Source organism: Cotesia glomerata, linkage group LG3 (assembly GCF_020080835.1).
Source record: "Cotesia glomerata isolate CgM1 linkage group LG3, MPM_Cglom_v2.3, whole genome shotgun sequence".
NCBI classification, from domain to species: domain Eukaryota; kingdom Metazoa; phylum Arthropoda; class Insecta; order Hymenoptera; family Braconidae; genus Cotesia; species Cotesia glomerata.
This window is the reverse complement of record NC_058160.1, coordinates 28364439-28387218: the sequence shown is the minus strand read 5'-3', so window position 1 is coordinate 28387218 and position 22780 is coordinate 28364439. Positions and strand designations below refer to the sequence as shown.

Sequence of the window (22780 nt, the reverse complement as noted above, 5' to 3'; positions counted from 1 at the left end):
AATAAAATATTTTATTAATGTTAAGTATCTAAAACTTGCAATACACACTGAAAAAAGGATTTGTTTATAGTTAAAAATATTTGTTAATATTTAATAAATAATTTATTAGAGACCATTTTTTAACCCTTAACAAAGATTTCTTAGTATTTAAAAAGATTTATTAATATTCAATAAATGAATTTCAGATTTATTAAATACAAATAAATCATTTTAAATACTATTAAGAAATATTTTTTTAATACTAAAAAATGGTCTCTAATAAATGATTTGTTAAATACTAACAAATATTTTTAACTATGAACAAATCCTTCTTTCAGTGTAGATTTATAAATTTCTAGAATAAATTAAATAATATAAATTTATAAAAAAATTCTTAACTTTTCTCGAAAATAATTAGAGAAACAATACAAGCTCTAAAAAATTATAAAGTAAAATATATTTATCGATGGTTTAATTACCAATTGGTCTCTCCTTATTTTTTAGAGGGTGATTTTTTAATATTTTGATGTAGCAATAGTCTAATTATACATTAATAAATTATTTTAATGATCCAAATAAAAATATTATACCTCTATTAGATATTAAATTATTTTTTAAAGTGATAATAAATTTTGAACTAATTATTTTTTCGTACAAATAGAAGATTCTCTAAAATGGAGTAAGACACACTGATAGAAGGATTTATTTGTATTAAATAATATTTGTTAATAGCTAACAAATCATTTATTAGAGACCATTTTTTAATATTAAATAAATATTTCTTAGTATTTAAAATGATTTGTTTGTATTTAATAAATCTGATATTCATTTATTAAATATTAATAAATCTTTTTAAATACTAAGAAATATTTGTTAAGGACTAACAAATGGCTTCAAATAAATGATTTGTTAAATATTAACAAATCTTTTTAACTATAAACAAATCCTTCTATCAGTGCAATTTTCTAATTAGAACGTCGTTATGATCTTTTGACTCTACTGAATAATTACAAGCATTGTATGGTCAATGAACGTTAGCACCTCAATAAGAAACCAGGCTATCGACCGTTTACTTTCTGAAAATCAAGTGAACCGTATCAATTGGTAGAATTACAATCAATCGGTCAGTCGGTAAGCGAATCATTGACCATCACAATACGAAAGTACTCACACAAAACATAAATAAAGAGATTGACTGGCAGCAGATAGCGTACTGCATCAGTCATGCTGCTGTTGAACCAGTCAGACTCGTGGCCTCTTTGTCGCACTTATAATTCGTAATATATATCCCATATACAAACATACGCGCAGTAATACGCCAAGCTGTCTCTGTCTGATTCTAGTTACCGGACTTGGTATTACTGTACATATTTTATATGGTACGAGCAGATAAGAGTAGGGATACTCTTGTGTATATTTTGTATTTCTTTTATTCAGCTCCACTCGTGACTTGAAGCACCGCTTACTGATTAGTAGATGCTGCCTTGCCAGTCAGACAACACGGATTTCGGTTCGCGCTTTTTGTCACTTTAATCGATATTTGTCTGTAAAAACCATTTCGTTCTTAATGAAATTGGTTCGTTGATTAAACAAATCTCCATTAATTAATTAGCTAATTAATTAATTTGTATAATGTTTATGATAATTAATAGTAAACTTTTAGAGTGTAAAAATGTAAAATCAGTGCAATAAATGATAATTTATGTTACACTATTGAATCAAGTAATTAATGATTCTGGAGTTACGTAATTTATCATTAAATCTGCAATTATTAAAGTGCGTATTTTTAATCTATTGCTGTAATTATCGTCCCACGGTACGTCTTGGTTGAAATATTTAACGAAGGATTTAAAATAGTTTTTATTTTTTTAATTATTAAAATTCAGCCGTTGTTCGTTACTGCTATTATTATTATAATTATTAATTTTTTTTATTATCATAATGATATATTTTAAATGTAAAGTATGAATATTCAATGCGACAATTATTACCAAGTTGATTATCACGGAAACAGGCGCAAATGAATGCTTCAGCCGACATTTTCCAAGAGTGCTTAACATAGCCGAGGTTGAAATCTTTACTTTCTCTCTTTGCTCACATTTCTCTTTCTCTTTTTATCCCGTTTACTATATCTCCTCCAATTCCTCGCAGGATCCTCCGTCGTTTCATCTCGTCTAATTTTCTCTCGACTGCTGTCAGTCAATCCTGTTATTGTCATCTTACAAATTTGTCTCACGCACCAGTTTCCTCGCGATTATATTCAGCAAAGCTAAAATTTAACCGGAGAATATCAACCGACTTGGATAAAATTTAAACACTTTGCTTATTAGCAAATTCCTTTCTTAATCATCATAATGCTGTGAGTACTATTTTAGAATTTTAATCACTAGAAAAAATCTTTTTATATTTTAATACTTTGATAAGATAATTTTAAATAATTATAAGCAGTTGTCTATTTATAATTATAATTACGTAAGTAAACTTAAAGCGATAAAAATTATTTTTTTTGTTATTGAATTAATGTAAAGTGTCTTGAAAATTAAAAAAACTTTTTTAGAATCTAATTATTAGGACAAGTAGTAAATAATTTATTCATTACTTTGCATAGAAACAATTTCGGTAAAATATAAATTCATTTCAACATTAAAACTCCGTGATCTGAGTGAATGAGAACTTTAATGAAATATACATTTACTTCACTGAAAAAACTCTCTATTTACTCCGTACGCGGAGTGATTTAGTTTCAACTTCAGAACTTTCGGTAATACAAAGTGAATCCGTACTAAAAACTCGCTTTGAATTTTATTTATTCTTGATTTTATAGTTTTTTAGCACAACTTTTTTTTATACTCAGTAAACAGAAAAAAGTATCACTTAAAACCAAGGACACTAGATTATCCTTTGAAAAAATAATTAGAGCTAAATAATTATTATATAATTGAAAAATTTTAACAGAAAAAAATAACTACAGCTATCAAATAATCTATGTTATCAAGAGAATAAGAAAAATTTGGTGTCCAGGATAGTCATATGATAAAATCGATTTTTTAAGCGCTCTATATGATAAAATCGATTTTGAAAGTGCTCTATCTCTAGATACATAATTAAAAAATGGCCCTGTATCTCGAGAACTATTAACATTTTTAAAGATATAATCTCGTCCCTATGTTATACTCATCAAGACCTTTCATTTGAGTACCTACATCAATTTTTTATATATTTTATATATTTATATATATATGAATATATGAAAAATGTATCAAAATGCATGTGGGTACTCAAATGAAAGCTCTTGATGAGTGTAACATCGGTATGAGCTTATATCTTTAAAAACGTCAATAGTTAAAAAAGTACAGTGCAATTTAACAAAAGTCAGTATTTAATAAAGCAAAATTTTATTTATTTATAGTTCACAAGTCACGGCAGTCACATAGTGACTACAAGGTTGCTAGTCTATATGATTAAGAGAATAAGCGAAATTTTGTGGTCAGTGTATTTATATGATAAAAAGGGTTTTTATGGTTAAATTTAGTATCGTTGGAACGGTCTTGACCTGAAGTTGTGCCTTTTCAATGTTTTATATACTTCTCTAAAATAGTTTATTTATTATGATAAGTTTTCGAAGTAGTTATAAATAGATTCGAATTTAGCGATAAACAAAATTTGTTTATTTATTTATTTTGTTTTGTACCCGTAAATGTGATTATATGTCAAAAATTAATTGATATAATTAAGAGACTAAGAAAAATTTAGTGACGGGTATATCTTTATCGTAAATTAGGCTTGATATTTTTTAGCGATAGTTATTTATGATTTAAATAATTGAGAGAGAAAGGAAAATTTTGTGACGAGCATATTATTATTTTTAAAGAAATTTTTATAGTTTAATTTGGTATCATTAGAAAGGACTTGATAAGAATTAGTGTCTTTTGGTTTTATATATTTTTTAGTAGTCAATTTTTTGTCAAGTTTTTGAAGGAGTTTTTAATAGTTTTTTGGTTCTATAAATTCGTTCGGCCACATTTGTCCATTTAATTATTTGTAATTGATTCTGTGATAGCTCCATTATTTTTAAAATTTAATAAAAAAATACCCAAACTGTTAGTGTGATTATAAATATAAAAAAAATCATTAAGCCAAAGTTTTCTTATTCATAATTCGTTAATCTCGATAGTTGCATAGTGACTGCAGGTTGCTAATAATTGTTATTTTTGTGAAGAAAAATTAAGAAAGTTTAAACAAAAAAAATTGTTGCTGATAAACAAAGTATGAAAAACGTCATGAAAAAACTCGATAAAAAGTATGAAAATAAAAAGCGATTAGAAACAGCGATGGGATGCCAGGAAAGAGACGATTGCGCGTGGAAAACTCCTAGCGCTGATAATACCGTTTTGTTTCTTTTTGTTTTTCTGGTGTCATCCGTTTCGACGATGGACCAGACCGGCATCAGGATCATCTCTATTTTAGCTTGACTTATCTTTACATTTAAAACGTCCTCTGGTGTGTATCAGCTCTGTGTGGTAATCAACGTTTACTCTTCTCTTTTTTTCGTTTCAGAACCTTCCACTGCAGACTGTACCTTAGCTATATGTACACACCATTATACGTACATACACAAGATACTATTTACTATACACTATATAGAACCACACCCCCATATATATTATCTACAAAATATAAGCACAGCTTCTTCATCGCTTTACTGCTGATGAGAGCAAAATTCCTAGAGTTTGTTATCGCTATTAGAGAAAAAAGTCCTCATGTTTGCTTTCATTTTTTTTCCTTTACTTTTTTTTTAATACTGAGTATTAAAAAAATTTTCATGCGTAAAAAACTTCCTATTAATTTATTCCTCGTCGGTTTTAATTAAAAATATTTTTTTATTTATCCAAGTACTGAATAATGAACTCTTAATTATTTATTTTTTTTTATTTTTATTTGTAATATCTCGAATTTCTAATTAACTACAACTTAATTTTTTTGCCGTCTGGTTTATTAATATTCAATGAATATTTGTAAAAATTTATTAAAAAATTTTCAACGACAGAATTTTTTTGCCAATAAATTTTTTTGATAGTTATTTTTGTTTTTTATGGCAATAAATATTTTTTAACTGTAAATAAATGAATTTTTTTCCTCAAAAAATATTTATCAAAGTATAAAAAAAATCTTGTTTATATTCCATAAATTAATAAATAAATAAATAAATTTTTTTATTACCAGTTAATAAGCTCTTCTACCCCTCTATAAATACATACCTATTGATTTATTAGTAATCCGGGTAATTCTCACTTCAGAAAACGAAAAGTCACTATTGTGAGTGACATTTTTTAACCCCTATACTAAGGGTTACAAGTACGGTGACTATTAAGCAGCCCTAAGCTGAAAAATATTTTTTCTGAGGTAATTACGGGAGTTACCATAAAAAAAGTCATTCACGATAGTGACTTTTCATTTTGTGGTATAAAAATTACCCTTATCATTATGTTTGAAGATTAAAAGCTTGTATAATTATTTATCAAGTCTTTCTAAAGTTTATTTCATAATTACATTAATTTATTTTTGCACTCAGAAAAAAAAATTCAAGTAAATAATTTTAAAGAACTTAAATTTCTCAATTTGAGTAAAAAAATTTTTGATTTGAAAAATTATTTTTGATTCAAGTAATTTTTACTTGATTCAACAATTTTTTATCTTGTTTTAAGAGAATAAAACGCTTCAAAATTATTTTCTTGGTTTAAGAATTCATTTTGTGGTATAAAAATTACCCTTAACATAATTATATTTCAAAATTACAAACTTGTCCAACTATTTATCAAGTTTTTGTAAAGTCGATTTCATAATTACATTAATTTATTTTTGTACACAGGAAAAAAATTAATTTGAATCAAGTAAATAATTTTAAAGAACTTCAATTTCTTGAGTTAAGTAATTTTTACTTGATTCAAAAATTATTCGTCTTATTTTAAGAGAATAAAACGCTTAAAAATTATTTTCTTGGTTCAAGAATTTTTCTCTTGATTAAAATTAATTTTTTTTTTTTTTAGTGTAAGCGAACTAATAATTAAACATAAATACATACTAACTAATTGGTGTATGTGTTGAAAAAATATTAAATTGGATAGAACCCATACATAATACACAAAATGTTATAATGGGTGAAACAATTCGTTTGAGATTAATTTATTTTAATGAGAAGCTTGCAATGTTTTGGGCTAACAATAAAATTAATAATTAAAACTCATGATCTGATGTGTGGCCCACAACAGCCAGCAGCCATGAATACCGCAACAGTCGGCAGTAAACAGTTAAATTTTATATTTAACAAGAAATTACATTAGTAACAAAGTAATTTTGTTTTGAATTTCAGGTTATTGTTACGGCTGGAGACGAGTCGAGTGGCCGCGGGACTTGGTGAGACGCACAACCGTCTACCTTTCAACGTTACGTCGGAGCTTATCTGCGACGAGGACGAGGTTGAGGGCTACACAAGTGTCGCCAGCCAGTTTGTAATAACCTACCACAATGGATTGTGCATTTTTTAAGGTGAGTTTTTTTAATTATTCCCCTCCTTGACAGTCCTTATAGCGACGGGTTTTACAGCCTCCGTTTACGATCCTTAATAATAAAAAATATTTTTCTTACTCAAGACTCATTTCCGGATCGCTGTGAGAGCAAAAAGTTTAAATAAATATTTTTCCTGGAATTAACATTCTGCTTTCAACACTTTTTGCTCTCCATTCTGCATTTATTCCGCGTTTCTACAGTTACTTTTAACATTTTTAAGTCTTAGTACACGCTTGAGTATTGAGTCATAAATATTTATGTTTTATCGCTAGAAAAAAATTGTTTTTTTTTTTAAATAGTTATTGTGGTCATAACAAGGTAAGCCTTTCGTTGTCGTAAATTTTTAACTTTGTAAAAAAAGTTACTAATTATTTACTAACACTCTATAAAAATTCTTCTATAATTAAATGATAACAATTTTTAATTTAAATAATTAATTTTAAAATTAGAATTTTTTTTTACACTGTATTATTATAATAAATGATGATTATGATTTTTCATAATTATCTTCTTGAGGATTTTTTCTCTTGAATAAAGTTTAGTTTTTTAACAGTGTAGGAAAGGTTTAGATATAATTGAAAACACTCGGAGAAAAAAAAAAAGGAAATTTCCAAGTGAAATTATTTAATTTATCTCTGACTGTTTAAATAACAGAATACTTTCTCCAGAAGACTAAATGTAAATTAGTCATTTAATTAATCTTTAAAAAAAAATACTAATTATAACTCGGAAAAATTTTAGGTAAATTTTTAGACCAAAAATTATCTATAAATAATCAGAAAAATCGAAATTCATTATAATTTCACTTTACTGATGTCAAAATGAAAAAATCAAATTTTTTGACACGTCTTTTTGGCTTTAGAAATTTTTTTATCTTAAAAAAATTTTATTTCTCATATTTTTATTAAATTAAAAGTAAAAAAAATTTCTCCAAAAGACTAAATGTAAATTAGTCATTTAATTAATCTTTTTAAAAAAAAAACACTAATTATAAGTAGAAAAAAATTTTAGATAAATTTTTAGACCAAAAATTATCTATAAATAATCAGTAAAATCTAAATTAATTACAATTTCGCTTTACTGATGTTAAAATAAAAAAAATTTTTTTGACACGTCTTTTGGCTTTAGAAATTTTTTATCTTAAAAAATTTTATTTCTCATATTTTTATTAAATTAAAAGTAAAAAAAATTTCTCCAAAAGACTAAATGTAAATTAGTCATTTAATTAATCTTTTTAAAAAAAAAACACTAATTATAAGTAGAAAAAAATTTTAGATAAATTTTTAGACCAAAAATTATCTATAAATAATCAGTAAAATCTAAATTAATTACAATTTCGCTTTACTTATGTTAAAATAAAAAAAAAAATTTTTTTTTGACACGTCTTTTTGGCTTTAGAAATTTTTTTATCTTAAAAAAATTTTATTTCTTATATTTTTATTAAATTAAAAGTAAAAAAAATTTTCTCCAGAAGACTAAATGTAAATTAGTCATTTAATTAATCTTTAAAAAAAAAAAAAAAACACTAATTATAAGTCGAAAAAAATTTGAGATAAATTTTTAGATAAAAAATTATCTATAAATAATCAGAAAAATCTAAATTAATTATAATTTCGCTTTACTGATGTCAAAATGGAAAAATAAAAATTTTTTGACACGTCTTTTTGGCTTTAAAAATTTTTTTATCTTACAAAAATGTTATTTTTCATATTTTTATTAAATTAAAAGTAAAAAAAATTTTCTCCAGAAGACCAAATGTAAATTAGTCATTTAATTAATCTGTAATAAAAACACTAATTATAGCTCGAAAAAAATTTTAGATAAATTTTTAGATAAAAAATTATCTATAAATAATCAGAAAAATCTAAATTAATTATAATTTCGCTTTACTGATATCGAAATAAAAAAAAAAAATTTTTTTTGCTTCAAGAATTTTTTTATCTTACAAAAATGTTATTTCTCATATTTTTATTAAATTAAAAGTAAAAAAAAAAATTTTTTTACGCCCTTTTGTCATTAATAACGCGATTTATTCACTAGTAAATCAATGCTCCATACTAATAAAATAATAATCAAATAAAAATAATTTCTCTAAATGTTGTATAATACCGAATCATCCGTGACATTTTGAAAAATCAGTGATGAATAAAAAAACTGGCATTAATTATTGAATTATCTTTATCATAGCTCACATGGATGTTATCTTTACAGCATTAATCTATTTTATAGCGACATTAACTAGCCATAACCGTATAAAAACAATGATAATGATAATAATAATGACCATGACAAGGGCAATAAATAATTATAACATTAAAGTAGTACAATGTATCATAAAGAATAATAATAAAATAAAAGAGTGTATTATCAGCGAAAGGATTACCTTTAAACCGGGTATCAGCGTGATCGTTTGATAATAAATTGTCGTGTTAGCACATACGATGGCCGATTCACGCGGCTTCAAGCCAATAAATTTGTGGAGCGGTGACCCGGACTCGGAGTGTCTTTACGAGGAGATATCTGGTCTCTCGTCATCGGTGGACCCAGAGCGTCGCAGCGTAGGATCCGGGACCAGCGAGCGGAGCAGCCGGTCGAGGCGCAAAGCGAGCAGTCAGGAGACTCTCCAGCGAGCAGCAAGTGTAGGCAGACGCGTGTATCACCAACAGGAGCAGGCCCAGGCGGTTTTGATTCCCGATAAATCGGTTCCCCAGCCGCAAGTGCGTCACAATACTCTTCCCGCTAATTATCAGCACCAGCATCAACAGATTCAGCACCACCAATTGCAGCAGCTGCATCAACAGCATTTGCATCAGCAGCCGTACTCAGGAACAACCCAATCAGCGGTACACAATTTCCGGGATCAATTCGGGAGTGGAAACACCGCCGGCAGGGTGGAGGAGCAATATGCCACACGAGGATTCTATGGGGAGTCTCTACACGGCGCCCCATTCGAGGCTTCTGCCTCATTCAAGCTGACGAGGGGACGCACCGCTGCCCACTATCATCACTATCATCATTACACCAGCAGTCTGCGGCGTCCTGGCGCTAGACCCGCACCTAGATACCACTTTCCACGCGGTGTATTCAGTGATGAGACGCAGGAAGAAATACAAGAGGACGATGAAGCTACTCTCAGAGAGTTGCTCGTAAGGTATGTCCTCTTCCTCAATTACAACAGAGCCCCCTTTTATTTTTATCCTCACCAGATAAATATTCGATATTATAATTCATTATAATTATAATTATTAATCAATAAATACAAAACAAAAACACACTATCTATCTAGTTTTTTTTTTATTTTACGAGGAATTTTTGTTGCTGCACGGTCAAACATTTTTTTTATTAAAAGAAAATTTTTTAATTTGTTTGTGTTGGTTGGTCAACAAAAGCATTGAGAATATCGAAATACTTTTAATATTTATTTTTTCTAAAGACTGTTTTATAATATTTTTATTTATATTTTCCTTTGAAAATTTTTCAATTTATTGGCTATCCAGTCTAATACAACCAGTCCTGGTCTGGGCCGTTCGAATTATTTTTTCAGTCAAATTTACCTTTAATGACAAATTTAGATACGAATTTAAAATTGTTTATGCCTGGAGGGAAGACAGGCTAACGATATTATAAATAATTAGATAAAATAATTGTTGTATTAGACTGGATAGCCAATAAATTGAAAAATTTTCAAAGGAATATATATATATATAAATATTGAAATAGTTGGAAAAAATATTCTTTTGTAGGTTTCAAGGTACAGATGATTATGATTATTATTAGCTTGTATACACTGATAAAAAATTGACTTGACTCAAGAGCCAAACTCTTGAACCAAGAATACCATTTTGAAGAAAATGATTTTCTTGAGTCAAGAGAAAAATTCTTGAGCTAAGAAATTATTCTTGGTATAAGAAAATTTTCTTGAGTCAAGAATTTATTCTCTTGACTCAAGAAAATCATTTTCTTCAAAATGGAATTCTTGGTTCAAGAGTTTGGCTCTTGAGTCAAGTCAATTTTTTTATCAGTGTAGAGTAAATATTTACAAGTGGGGTCAACTATTTTAATTTTCATTTTTTTTGAACGAAATTTCTATTTGATTTTATTGATATATTTTTTTTTGACAAATACATAAAAAAATGAACAATTAAAAAAAAAAAAGTTGATTTTAACAAATTTTACCAATTTTCAAAAAAATTTATAAATTTTTTAGAAAATTGTGATATTCAACTTTTTTTTTTAATTGTTCGTTTTTTTATGTACTTTTCAAAAAAATATTTATCAAAAAAAGATAAAATAGAAATTTTATCCAAAAACATGAAAGCCAAAATTTTTTCCAACTTTTGAAGGTGAAAAAGCTATCGAAATCTTTTTTTTTTTCCTTTCACGACGTTTTTTATCATAAATGCGCCGTAAAAACAAGCAGTTGAAAAAAAATTAAAAAATGTTAATTTTTCACCTAGATATGGCCAAAAATAGGTTTGACCCCACTTGTAAATAATTACCGCTTATATTTTAATATTGAATATTGATTTTTATAATTTTAAAATGTGATCCTTACAGAGTTTATAAAAATTCAATTTTCAAACTACAATTTTTTAAATTTCTTGCTCGGAGCATCCATCTTTTATAAATTGTAAATATAAATTTAAATTTTATGTTTAATAAAACGAAATTTTTTTTTTCAAAAATTTACTTTTGAGCCGTAAAATTTAAATTAATCTAAGTAAATTTATCGACGTTACTCTCAATAAAATAAATTACATAAAAAACAGCATTTAAATGTGTAAAAATAAATGAACCGTTTAGTTACGGATAATTTACGTAGATTGTACAATTTTTAACACAAACAAATTGTATTGAAACAACTACTATAAATTAAGAGTTAAAAAAAATTTTTAAATGAATCTAATTTAAAAGAAAAATGTTTGACTGTGTACTTTGTTGAATTTTGTTTGTATTGAAATTGGGATTGAATCTTCCGGAGGAGAAACAATTATTTATGAGAATGCAATGCTTCGGCAATATATTTGTTACGTCACGCTACATAGATTCCATTTTGTGTATTATATATTAAATATTAACACACGAATCAATTCATGGTTGAGTTTCGTTTTGTTTGTTTATTACAAATTACTATCATATCAGTTGGTATATACATATTCTTGAGATAGTATTTTAAACATAACATTATATTACATAATTATAAAATACATGGTGTTGTTTTTAATTGTGTTTGGTTCTTTATGTTTTAAATTTGGTTTAGTTTTAATTTCGCTGCGACGCTCGCAGGCTTACCACTTGATTGCTTATGTTATTTTCTTTTTAATCATGTCCCTCATGGTCGTAAGAATAAACGGGTTTTATCTTTTGATCCTAGATAGATATCAAGCACAAATATTTTTTAAATCAATATAAAACCTGAAAAATTTAATCAAGTCCCGGCTTTTAAAAATATTTTTTTTTTCAATTGCGCTCTTTATTGCTTAGATTTAATAGCCAAAAAAAAATATTAAATTAAAATAACTAAAGTTCGATTTAAAAGTTCCATAAAATTTTCCCCAAAAATGTTTTTAACTCCATCAAAATTCTGATAAAAAATTACCTTCAATTTTTATTATAAAAATTAAAAGACTTATAATGAAATAAAAAAATTTAACGACGTAAAAAGATTATAAATCTGTCAACAAACCGTGACTCAATTTTCTCTATTACATCCCAGATATTAAAAGTTTATGAAGTGTAACTTTAATATGTAATTTTCAAAAGATTAAATTCTTAAAATACTGCCCGTAAAATTTGTTCCATCAATTTTTGTCGTAACCCAGATTTCCAATTTATTTTTGATTGCAATCCGCGGATCAATAGCGCAATTGAAAAATTTTAGTCATAAAAATATTCTTTAAATACTCAAAAATTTTTACTTATACAACAATAAAACAAATCAGTTTATTCTGACGCCCGAAATCACTCATGAGGTCATGCTGATTTTTTGTAAATTATTTTTGGCCAATCAACTCATCAACCGCGTGTGTATCAATCAAGTGATGGAGATCATTTCAATACAGTAAGAAGTGTTTGAACTTTTGGACACGGGCATCTTATCTAGGCAGGGGTGAGTAAGCTGGCGGCGCGTCGCAAAAGATGAATATAATAAATACTAAATAATTAATATCAAATAATAAAATAAATAGTTGATAAATAATATGGAATTAAATAATGTAAGAGTCATTGACAATGACAAGACGAGAACGATAACGATTAAAAACTAATACATATTGTATGTAACGTCATTATCATATTTTATAGTAATAAAATCGTACTTAATTTTTTTAATTAGTCTAATATGATCATAATAGATACAGTAGTAGCATATAAAATGATTTTAAAATAAAAGTAGATCCAATTATTGCTATTTTGCTATTTATTAAAGTAATAAATAGAGTTTTATAATACTTATTATAAGAGAATAATAAATTGTATGAGTAGAAAGATAAATGATAAAAAAGTAATCGCCCTCGACTAGTCATTGGTTGCGATCGACGCCATCAAAATCATCATAAACTGAACCACGACTGTGTTTCCTAAACTAGGTAAAGCTTACAGAGTGCTAAAAGAGGTGGGAACGCGAGCTCGCGGACCAGCCAGCTTCGTTCGTAGTTGGACAACGATACAATACTCGTCTACTGTGTTCGAGACATTTATTCTGTACGAGGCGTAAGAGAGAATTGAGTATCATATTGCGATAAGTAAACCGCAAGTACGTGTGTTGAAATATACGTATTAAACTGTACGTGAAAATAATAACAACAACATTAATAATAAAAGTAATAATAATGAAAATGGTAAAATAAAAATAATAATTGTTATTATTTAACTAAATTATAAAAGTAACTGACGAAAGACTAAATAATTGAAAAAAAGTAACTGATCTGGTACCGAGTGTGTGAAGAGGAAAAGTGAGAAATTGAGAGAGAGAGAAAGGGAAAGAAAGAAAGAGGGTTGAGAAGCGTTAGATGCTACTGTAGTTTCGGACACACAGCCATGGTCTCCCTATCTCCCAGGTACATAACATCGTCACTGATCTATCTTCTATGTCTTATAATTCATAACTTTTATTTCATTATTTATAATACATGATATATATATATATATTTTTTTTATATATATTGCCATTGTAACTTTGAATATGTTAATTATTTTTATATCTATATTTATATCTGTGTCTTTATATCCATATCTTTTATTGCTATATCGTATTAGAAGCAAGTCATTTGATCATTTGCTCACGTCATTACGCTATTATGCAATCGGTATTATGTTTTTAGTTGCTAAGGTTGATCATTTTTGTTAATTTAATGACTTTAAACCGGTTTTATTTGTGTACGTCTTGTTTATACACTTGGTGCTGTGAGATAAGTATTTTTCAGGGGGTTGCTGAGAAATAAAATACATGAGAAATTAATCAATTAAAAATAAAATTTATAATTTTTTATACTTCCAAAATTTTTTTCGCAATAAATTTGAAGGTCAAAAATAAATTTTAATTATTTATTTTTAGTTAAAAAAAATTTGGATATTTTTTAGCTGAGTTTAAAAAAAAATTACAAGTATTTAAAGTAAAAATTACATTTAAATTTATGTTGAAATAAATTTAGTGATTAAAAATAAAATTTATAAAATTTTCTTATTTTAAATTTGAAGGTCAAAAATAAAATTTAATTATGAAAATTAAGTTAACCAACACTCAAAAATTTTTTATTGTTTTTTTTAATTAAAAATTAGAACTAAAAAACTATTTTTAAAAAATTCCAAGAATAATTTTTGAAATTTTTTACACGTGAAAATTTTTGTTTTAATTTTTTAAAAATTATTTTTCGTTAAAATAAATAATTAAAATTTTCAAATGTCGGCTAATTTAATTGTTTATTTTTTTTTTGTTGAAAAAATTTTGATGTTTTTAAGCTGAGTTTAAAAACAAATTATAAGTATGTAAAGTAGAAATTAAATTTAAATTATATTTTCGTGGGTAAAAAGCTTGAGAATAACGTAACTTTAAAGTGTAAATCTAATACCAGTTGATAACTAACAGATTTTATAAATGAAAAATTAAAGCAAACTTAATCTAGTAATACTTAATAAAATTGAGTGTAAAAATATGTAGACAAATTAATATCACAAGCTTCAGTTCATAATTAATTAATATAATTTTTCAAAGGCATTGAAAGGTGAATGCTGCTCTTAAAAGCGGACTTAAGTGATAATTTATTTCTCATGTTAAATTTTCATACCCAGCTGAAATAAACTTTTTTCAAGCACTCTACATACTTTTTCCACTATCACAACCATGTAAATTTACGAGCACTACCTGCATCGTGACTCACTAAATACTCTCTAATGACAATATATTTTAAAAATAAATTTTTGTTAACCCAATATAGTCTACAAACAAGTACGAGCTATTGCTTTTCACGGTATAATTGATTTCTGGCGAAAATTTACCAATAATTTTGTTAACTCTAAATATATATTTTTGCCAGTAATTAATTGAATGTTAATTAAAATTTAATAACTCTATTAAAAAAGTGCACAGATTAATCCAACACTTTCCACTCCTCCACGAATAAAATCTAAGTATATAATGATAATTAATTAAAGCTTAGAGCTACTAAAGAGATTAAAAAGAATAACAATAATTAGAGACATGCTTTATTAGTCGCATCTGATGTCTGTGTTGTCTTACGTGATAACGGATATGTGATCTTAAGCAAAAAAATTGGTAGCTGCCGAGCTGAGTGCACTTTGCTAAATTAAAAAATAAATAAAAGAACCCAAATAAATGTAAATGCGATGAGATGTTGTAGAGAAGTCACTGATGCAAAAGCTCGGCAGTTTGGCAAAGTAGTTCAACACCTTTTAGGGACTAGATATAATTAATTTAATGTGATTAATTATAATATTGCAAGGGCTTGATGCCAATGCGGTCAAAGTAGTTATAGTTTATTTTTAATAAACTTTATCATTAAAAAAAACTTTATCCAAAATATGAAAAAAAATCCACTTGGTTTAGAAAAAATATTCTCTTAAAAATTTCATTTTAATTTTTTCTTACTAAGGCAACGAGTTTTAAGATAAGAAAATTCTTTAATCAAGACAACCCGGCTCTCTTTTATAGGTCAATAATATTTTTTGCGAATCTAGTATAGTAATTTTTTCCATTTAAAATTAAATGTTTTTCAATATTAAAAAATAAAACTGTTCCAAAGTATTAAAAAAAAAAAAAAATAAAATCTATATTATTAAAAGAAAAAGCAAAATTTTGTGGCCAGTGTATTTATATGACCTTATATCTCGTGAACCATTAACATTTTTAAAGATATAAGCTCATCCTGATGTTACACTCAACAAGACCTTTCATTTGAGTACCCACATCAATTTTTCATATATTTTATATATTTAAATATATTACATACATGTATATATGTAAAATATATCAAAAATGCATGTGGGTACTCAAATGAAAGCTCTTGATGAGTGTAACATCAGGATGAGCTTATATCTTTAAAAACCTCAATAATTAAGGAAGAACATTGAATTTTGTCATTTAATGATATTTTTAAAGATATAAGCTCACTTTCACATTACACTCATTGAGACCTTTCATTTAAGTACCCACATCAATGTTTCATATATTTTATATATTTAAATATATTACATACATGTATATATGTAAAATATATAAAAAATGCATGTGGGTACTCAAATGAAAGCTCTTGATGAGTGTAACATCAGGATGAGCTTATATCTTTAAAAACCTCAATAATTAAGAAAGAACATTGAATTTTGTCATCTAATGATATTTTTAAAGATATAAGCTCACTCTCAAATTACACTCATTGAGACCTTTCATTTAAGTACCCACATCAATTTTTCATATATTTTATATATTTATATATATTACATATATGTATATATGAAAAATATATCAAAAATGTATGTGGGTACTCAAATGAAAGCTCTTGATAATTGTAACATCAGGATGAGCTTATATCTTTAAAAACCTCAATATTGAAGAAAGTATAGTGCAGTTTAACAAAATTCATTATTTAATAAAGCAAAATTTTATTTATTTATAATTCACAAGTCACAGCAGTCACATAGTAACTGCAAGGTTGCTAGTTTCTAATTAAAATTAAATTTCTTACTATTACACCTGCCCTATTAAAACCGGCAGTATTTCTCTTATTACCGAAGTAAGCGAAGTTAATTTTTTAACCAAAATGTTAACAAGTACTTCCTTTGATAATTTTGACCGCATTGGCATAAAGCCTTTGAATATTAATTAAAATTATAATTGTGATCATAAAAAAAATAGAAAAATAGAGAATAAATTAAAAGCAATGTAAAGTAAATTAAAAACAGTGAGAATGACTAAGAGGAGTGTCACGTGTGTTGATGATTAACGACAAATAGTAACCCGTAAAAATGTATGTCCGGCAGTCTGCAGAAACAGGTCAGCGTGATGAGTATGAACTTGAGTGCCAAGCTGGACGAGCTTCAGCAGCGGGGTGACCGTCAGCTCGAGACGACGGTGGCTCTTTGTGAGATTCGTACTCAGCTACAGGAGCTCACCAAGAGCGTCGAGTCCTGTCAGAGCGAGGTCAGCGAGGTCAAACGGGACATGGTCGCGATAAAGGTATGATTGGCACTGGGGCTAAAAAGTCGAAAGCTAAAAAGTTGAGCCCGAAAGTGCTTTATTCAATCAACCGACAATTAAAATTATTAAAGTTTATTGCTATGCATGGCCCGGTATTGGGCATTACTTTTATATTGAACGTGAGTCATTGGCTTGCCCGTGGTAAAGAATATTGTTCTTGTCACGCGCTGCCTGCAGCACGAACTGGACACGGTGCAGCAAGTCAAGGAGGAAATTGAGGAATTACGGGAGTACGTGGACCGACTTGAGGAGCATTCACATCGACGGAAACTCAGGCTTTTGGAACAGGTTTTTTTTATACTTATCTATATCATGTCAGAGCCACGTTTTTTTTTCTACAAATTGAAAATTGATAAATTGCCGAGAAAAAAATTCACTACTAATTTTTTTTTCGCTATAAATTATCAGTTTTTTTTCTACAATCAGAATAAAAAACAATCTCTGAAATGAAACTCCTTTATTTATACGTAGTATTGTGTGTATTTTTTATTTTTTTGTTTGTATTTGTTTTTGACAAATAAAATTTTTTATTTATTATTTATTTTAATTGTTTTATTTATTTATTTATTTTGTTTTCTTAAATAAATTAAATTTACACGATATGAGTTTATTTTTTTATAAAGCAATTTAAGGAAATTTTTTATTTTATTACTTAATTTAAAGAAAAAAAAGGAATTTTCAGAGAATTTAACCCTTTGGAGCACATACGGATAAATTAAAATGTAAAAGCTTTTTTATTATTTTTTCGGTGAGTCGAAAAAATTTTTACGAGAGATTTTTATATTCTAGAACAGGAACAGGGTAAGCTTTATTATCTTTTTTATATCTTAATAAATGGTGACAACGGATAACTACTCCGACTTAATGTTAGTCATTAAAAATACCTTTTTAAAAGACACATAAAAGCTTTAAAAATTTCTTCTAGCAGTATGCTCCAAAGGCCGATAAAACCTCAATCTTATTTATTATTATTATTATTTTATTTTTTCACTATTTTGTATTTTATTTGTGATTTATTCTGTATAATCCTTTGAATATTGCATCGGTGTTAAAAAGCTAAATGCGCATAAATATTTTCAGGGATTAACATTTTTCCTGGCGTACGCGATATTCGCAGCGGTGTTTGGAATGCTTCAGTTCGGATACAACACTGGAGTAATAAATGCACCTCAAGGGGTAAGTTATTGGCATTCTCAAGCACCTACTCGTATATATGTATAATACCGCGTATGATACGATACATTCATAAATCATCAATATTGCGAAAGCTCTCGAAAAAAATAACACGAGCGAGGAAAAAATATTTATTAATTTGATATTAAAAATTTTTTAGAATATTGCCAACTTCATGAAAGATGTCTACAAAGACAGGTACGGCGAAGATATGCCTGATTATTATGTTAAAAATTTGTACTCGGTAGCAGTGAGCATATTTGCAATTGGGGGGATGATCGGTGGGTTCAGCGGCGGAATTATTGCTAACAGATTTGGAAGGTAAACAAAAATTATTTTAAATTATTACTGTAATCCGTCTGACGGTAATTAGACTTTATTTTAAGTACAAATATTAACGTGCGCGAGTATCACGTTGTCAGAGCTTGGGTATTTCAAAATAATTAACGATAAGCTTCTTATAAGTATTTACATTAAATATATTAATAGTTAACTGTTAGTAGTAAAATTCATAATCTCTTTAGAGCTACTTGCTCAATAGGTATTTTTGAACTGACTTTCTTTGGGGTCTTAGCATTTAATTTTTTCTTTCTATTATTAAGAATTAAGCGATGTTAGACCGGTCAAAATTATAAGACAAATATTATTTATTTTGTAAAATTATTTTTAAGTGAACCGGTTGTTTTAATAATAACTTTTTCCGGTTTTAAAAACGAGTTTAAAGTAAAAAAACAAATATTTTATCTCAACTCTTTCTAGAATGTATTTGAAACTTATTTTTAAGGATATGGAAAATAACAAAAATTTGAGGATTTTTGGAAAAATTAAAGCTTTATTTATAAAAGCTGGATATTTTTAATAAAAAATTCAAAATTTTTACAAACTGTGTAAGATTACATTCGAAATTGTAAAAATTAATACTTAAAATTTTACTTTATAAAAATTTTATTTGAAACTTTATAAATTTTTTTGCTTGAAGCTTAAAAAATAAATTATGGAGTAAAATATAAGCGCTCTTATTTAAAAATCATCAAATTTGTAAAATTCTTAAATAAAAAAATTTTTATCTTTATTAATATTACTTTCTTCATAAAAAATTGAATTTTTTGAATTAATTCAAACTAATTATTTCAAAACAAAAGTAAAATTTCAAAAATTTTTTAATCAAGTAATTTTTTTTGTAACTTTAAGTTTATAAATTTTTTTGTTTGAAGCTTAAAAAATAAATTGTGGAGTAAAAAATAAGCGGTTTCATTTTAAAATAATCAAATTGGTAAAATGCTTGAAAAAATTTTTTATCCTTATTAGTTTTATTTTCTTGATTAAAAATTGAATTTTTTTAATTAATTCAAACTAAATATTTCAAAGCAAAAGTAAAATTTTTTGAACCAAGTAATTTTTTCGTACAATAGTTAAAAAAAAAACTAAAACCATACTCAAGCCAATAATTCAAACCTGAAAGCTCCGTAAATTTATTATGTCAGACTCGGATTACAAATGACCATCACTAGATCAATATCTGTTAACATAATTGTTATTTATAGAAAAGGGGGACTGCTACTAAACAATGTACTAGGAATAGTAGGAGCATGTTTAATGGGTTTCACAAAAGCAGCTCATTCATACGAGATGTTATTCTTGGGACGTCTTATAATCGGTATTAACTGCGGACTGAACACGTCATTAGTTCCCATGTACATATCGGAAATAGCCCCGCTGAATTTACGAGGTGGGCTGGGAACTGTTAATCAGCTGGCTGTTACTATCGGCCTCTTAATTTCCCAAGTACTGGGTATTGAACAAATTCTGGGCACTAATGATCGCTGGCCCGTTCTACTGGGCTTAGCTGTCATACCGCCTATTGCACAACTTCTGTTACTGCCAATCTGTCCAGAATCTCCAAGGTAATCTCGACAACTATCCCTGATTAACTATATAAATACTGTTCGAACTAGTGACTTCCATGACTAATTAACAATTTGGAATGGCGAGCGGCGGAAAAGACGAACAAGTAGCGAATAAAATAAATTTTTGGCAGGTATTTGCTCATCACCAAGCAGTGGGAAGAGGAAGCACGTCGCGCACTGAGAAAACTCCGAGCTAGCAATCAAGTCGAAGAAGATATTGAAGAAATGAGAGCTGAGGAGCGAGCTCAACAGGCTGAGTCGACTATTTCGATGGGCGAGCTTATATGCAGTCCAACTTTAAGAGCTCCCCTCGTTATTGGTGTAGTCATGCAACTATCACAGCAACTTTCGGGTATCAATGCAGTAAGTCTTCTTAAAACTATTACGTTCTATTGTACTTTAACTATCACTACACTGAACATTCTCCAGATTCTCTCCAACCTGTATTATACTAAACAAAGTTCCTCTTTTGTTATATTAATGCATAACGAGCTAAAGTCATTGTCATTGTTGTTTTATTATTATTATATTACAGTAAACATCTATTGTTTAAGTTTTCGTTGTTATTTTTTTCTCAAAGGTCTTTTATTACTCGACAATACTGTTCCGAAGTGCTGGATTGTCTGACGAAAGTGCCAAGTTCGCAACAATCGGTATAGGCGCTATTATGGTTGGTATGACGTTAGTATCCATACCGTTAATGGATCGCACTGGTAGACGAACGCTACATCTATATGGTCTCGGTGGAATGTTTATATTTTCCATATTCATCACCATTTCGTTCCTTATAAAGGTAAGTAATCCTCTGTCCGATTTATTATTATTAATGTTAATATCACCATTTTTAATCACTAGGTTTGGGATTATTTTTGGGATAAGAAGCCAATTACAATGCTAATTTTAAGTCTTTAAACTCTACTAAGCCTTTTAAAATAATAGTCATGGTAATATTATTTAATATTAAAGTTTAAAAAAATTTTAACTGAAAAAAAAAAGTTTTAAACAATGAAGTCAAAGTTTCTTGAGCCAAGAAAATTTGATAATTATTTACAAGTAGGGTCAAACCTATTTTTGGCCATATCTAGGTGAAAAATTAACATTTTTTAATTATTTTTTTGATTCTGCTTATTTTTACGGCGCATTTATGATAAAAAATTTCGTGAAAGAAAAAAATAAAGATTTTGATAGCTTTTTTGCCTTCATAAGTTGGAAAAAATTTTTGGCTCTCATGTTTTTGGATAAAATTTGTATTTTATCTTTTTTTGATGTTTTTGATATATTTTTTTTTGAAAAGTACATAAAAAAGCGAACAATCAAAGAAAAGGAAGTTGAATATTACAATTTTATAAATAATTTATAAATTTTTTTGAAAATTTGTTAAAATTGTGATAATCAACTTTTTTTTTTTAATTGTTAATTTTTTTATGTATTTTTCAAAAAAAAAAAGTATATCAATAAAATTAAAAAGAAATTTCGTTGAAAAAAATGAAAATTAAAATAGTTGACCCCACTTGTAAATATTTACCAAATTTTCAAGGAAGAAATCCCGTTAGAAGGCTTAAAATATAAAATTTTAAAGACAAATATTGACTTCTTATAACACCAAAAATATGATCATAATTATAATATAAGCACACGTATGAATTAATACGTATATGTTAATGCTCCAGTTGGGAGAAGAGTTTATAATTGTTGAAAGAGATCATTAAACGTTCATATGTGAGTACATTCGACACACCCGGGTTAATATGACGTGTAATACACTCTTCAAGTGGTTTGATGTTTACCATGATAATTAGTCTCTAAAGAGAATTTTTTTCATGCCCTTATTTCAGCTGGAATTTACTCAACTTGCAATGTAATATAATGTTATTTAAGAATCCGAAGTATGCGTAGACCATAACCGGTGCAGCGAGAAGGATTGTTGGTTGTGGATGAAAAAATTTTATTGTTCTGTGTATGCGGCCTGGCTCAAATATTTCCACGAGTTCTTGCTTCGGTGTTTTGAGTCTCAGTAAAGAGGGAAAATAATTCTATATTATTTCGCCTTTGCATAGCTTGCAAAAAATATCTCATTTAATTACTTAAACGCAATTCAAAACTAAACTTTCAACTTATTCATAAGAAGCCATTTACAAGCCGGAGGATTTTAGTGAATTATGATTATTACTGTCTTTAGTTAAAGTCTTTCATGCTTTATCTTCAAATGAAACGGAACCAATTGACGTTGAGAAATTAAAAGGAAAAAAATTTACTAAAGAAATAAGCTTTCAAGTAAATTTATCACAAAGACTTTTTCTTGAATTTAAGTTATTCGAAAAAACGATGAAAATAAAGTTCGATTTATTTCCAACAATAAAAAATCATTTTATTATTACTTTTTCTTTTGTATTATTATCACGATAAAAACGTCAACTTTTAAAGCTTAGAAAATGAATTTATT

General features: G+C 27.3%; 1 protein-coding gene across 16 annotated transcripts in view; it reads left to right on the top strand.

The window, feature by feature from the left end:
• LOC123260606 (glucose transporter type 1) overlaps positions 1-22780 on the top strand; it is a 57865-nt gene that overhangs the window by 15969 nt on the left and 19116 nt on the right. For 5 of the 16 annotated variants that reach the window (XM_044721803.1, XM_044721807.1, XM_044721799.1 and 2 more), the window contains exons 1-10: positions 1447-1795; positions 6350-6525; positions 8980-9697; positions 17041-17236; positions 17405-17545; positions 18338-18433; positions 18591-18751; positions 19975-20334; positions 20469-20700; positions 20918-21130. In XM_044721803.1, the coding sequence (XP_044577738.1) occupies positions 8988-9697; positions 17041-17236; positions 17405-17545; positions 18338-18433; positions 18591-18751; positions 19975-20334; positions 20469-20700; positions 20918-21130 (2109 nt within the window). In that variant the 5' untranslated portion in view covers positions 1447-1795; positions 6350-6525; positions 8980-8987. Of the gene's footprint in view, positions 1-1444; positions 1796-1956; positions 2047-2123; positions 2339-6349; positions 6526-8979; positions 9698-12636; positions 12656-13133; positions 13301-13417; positions 13605-17040; positions 17237-17404; positions 17546-18337; positions 18434-18590; positions 18752-19974; positions 20335-20468; positions 20701-20917; positions 21131-22780 lie in introns of those variants that run through there. The other 11 variants (XM_044721801.1, XM_044721804.1, XM_044721805.1 and 8 more) reach the window with 11 other exon arrangements.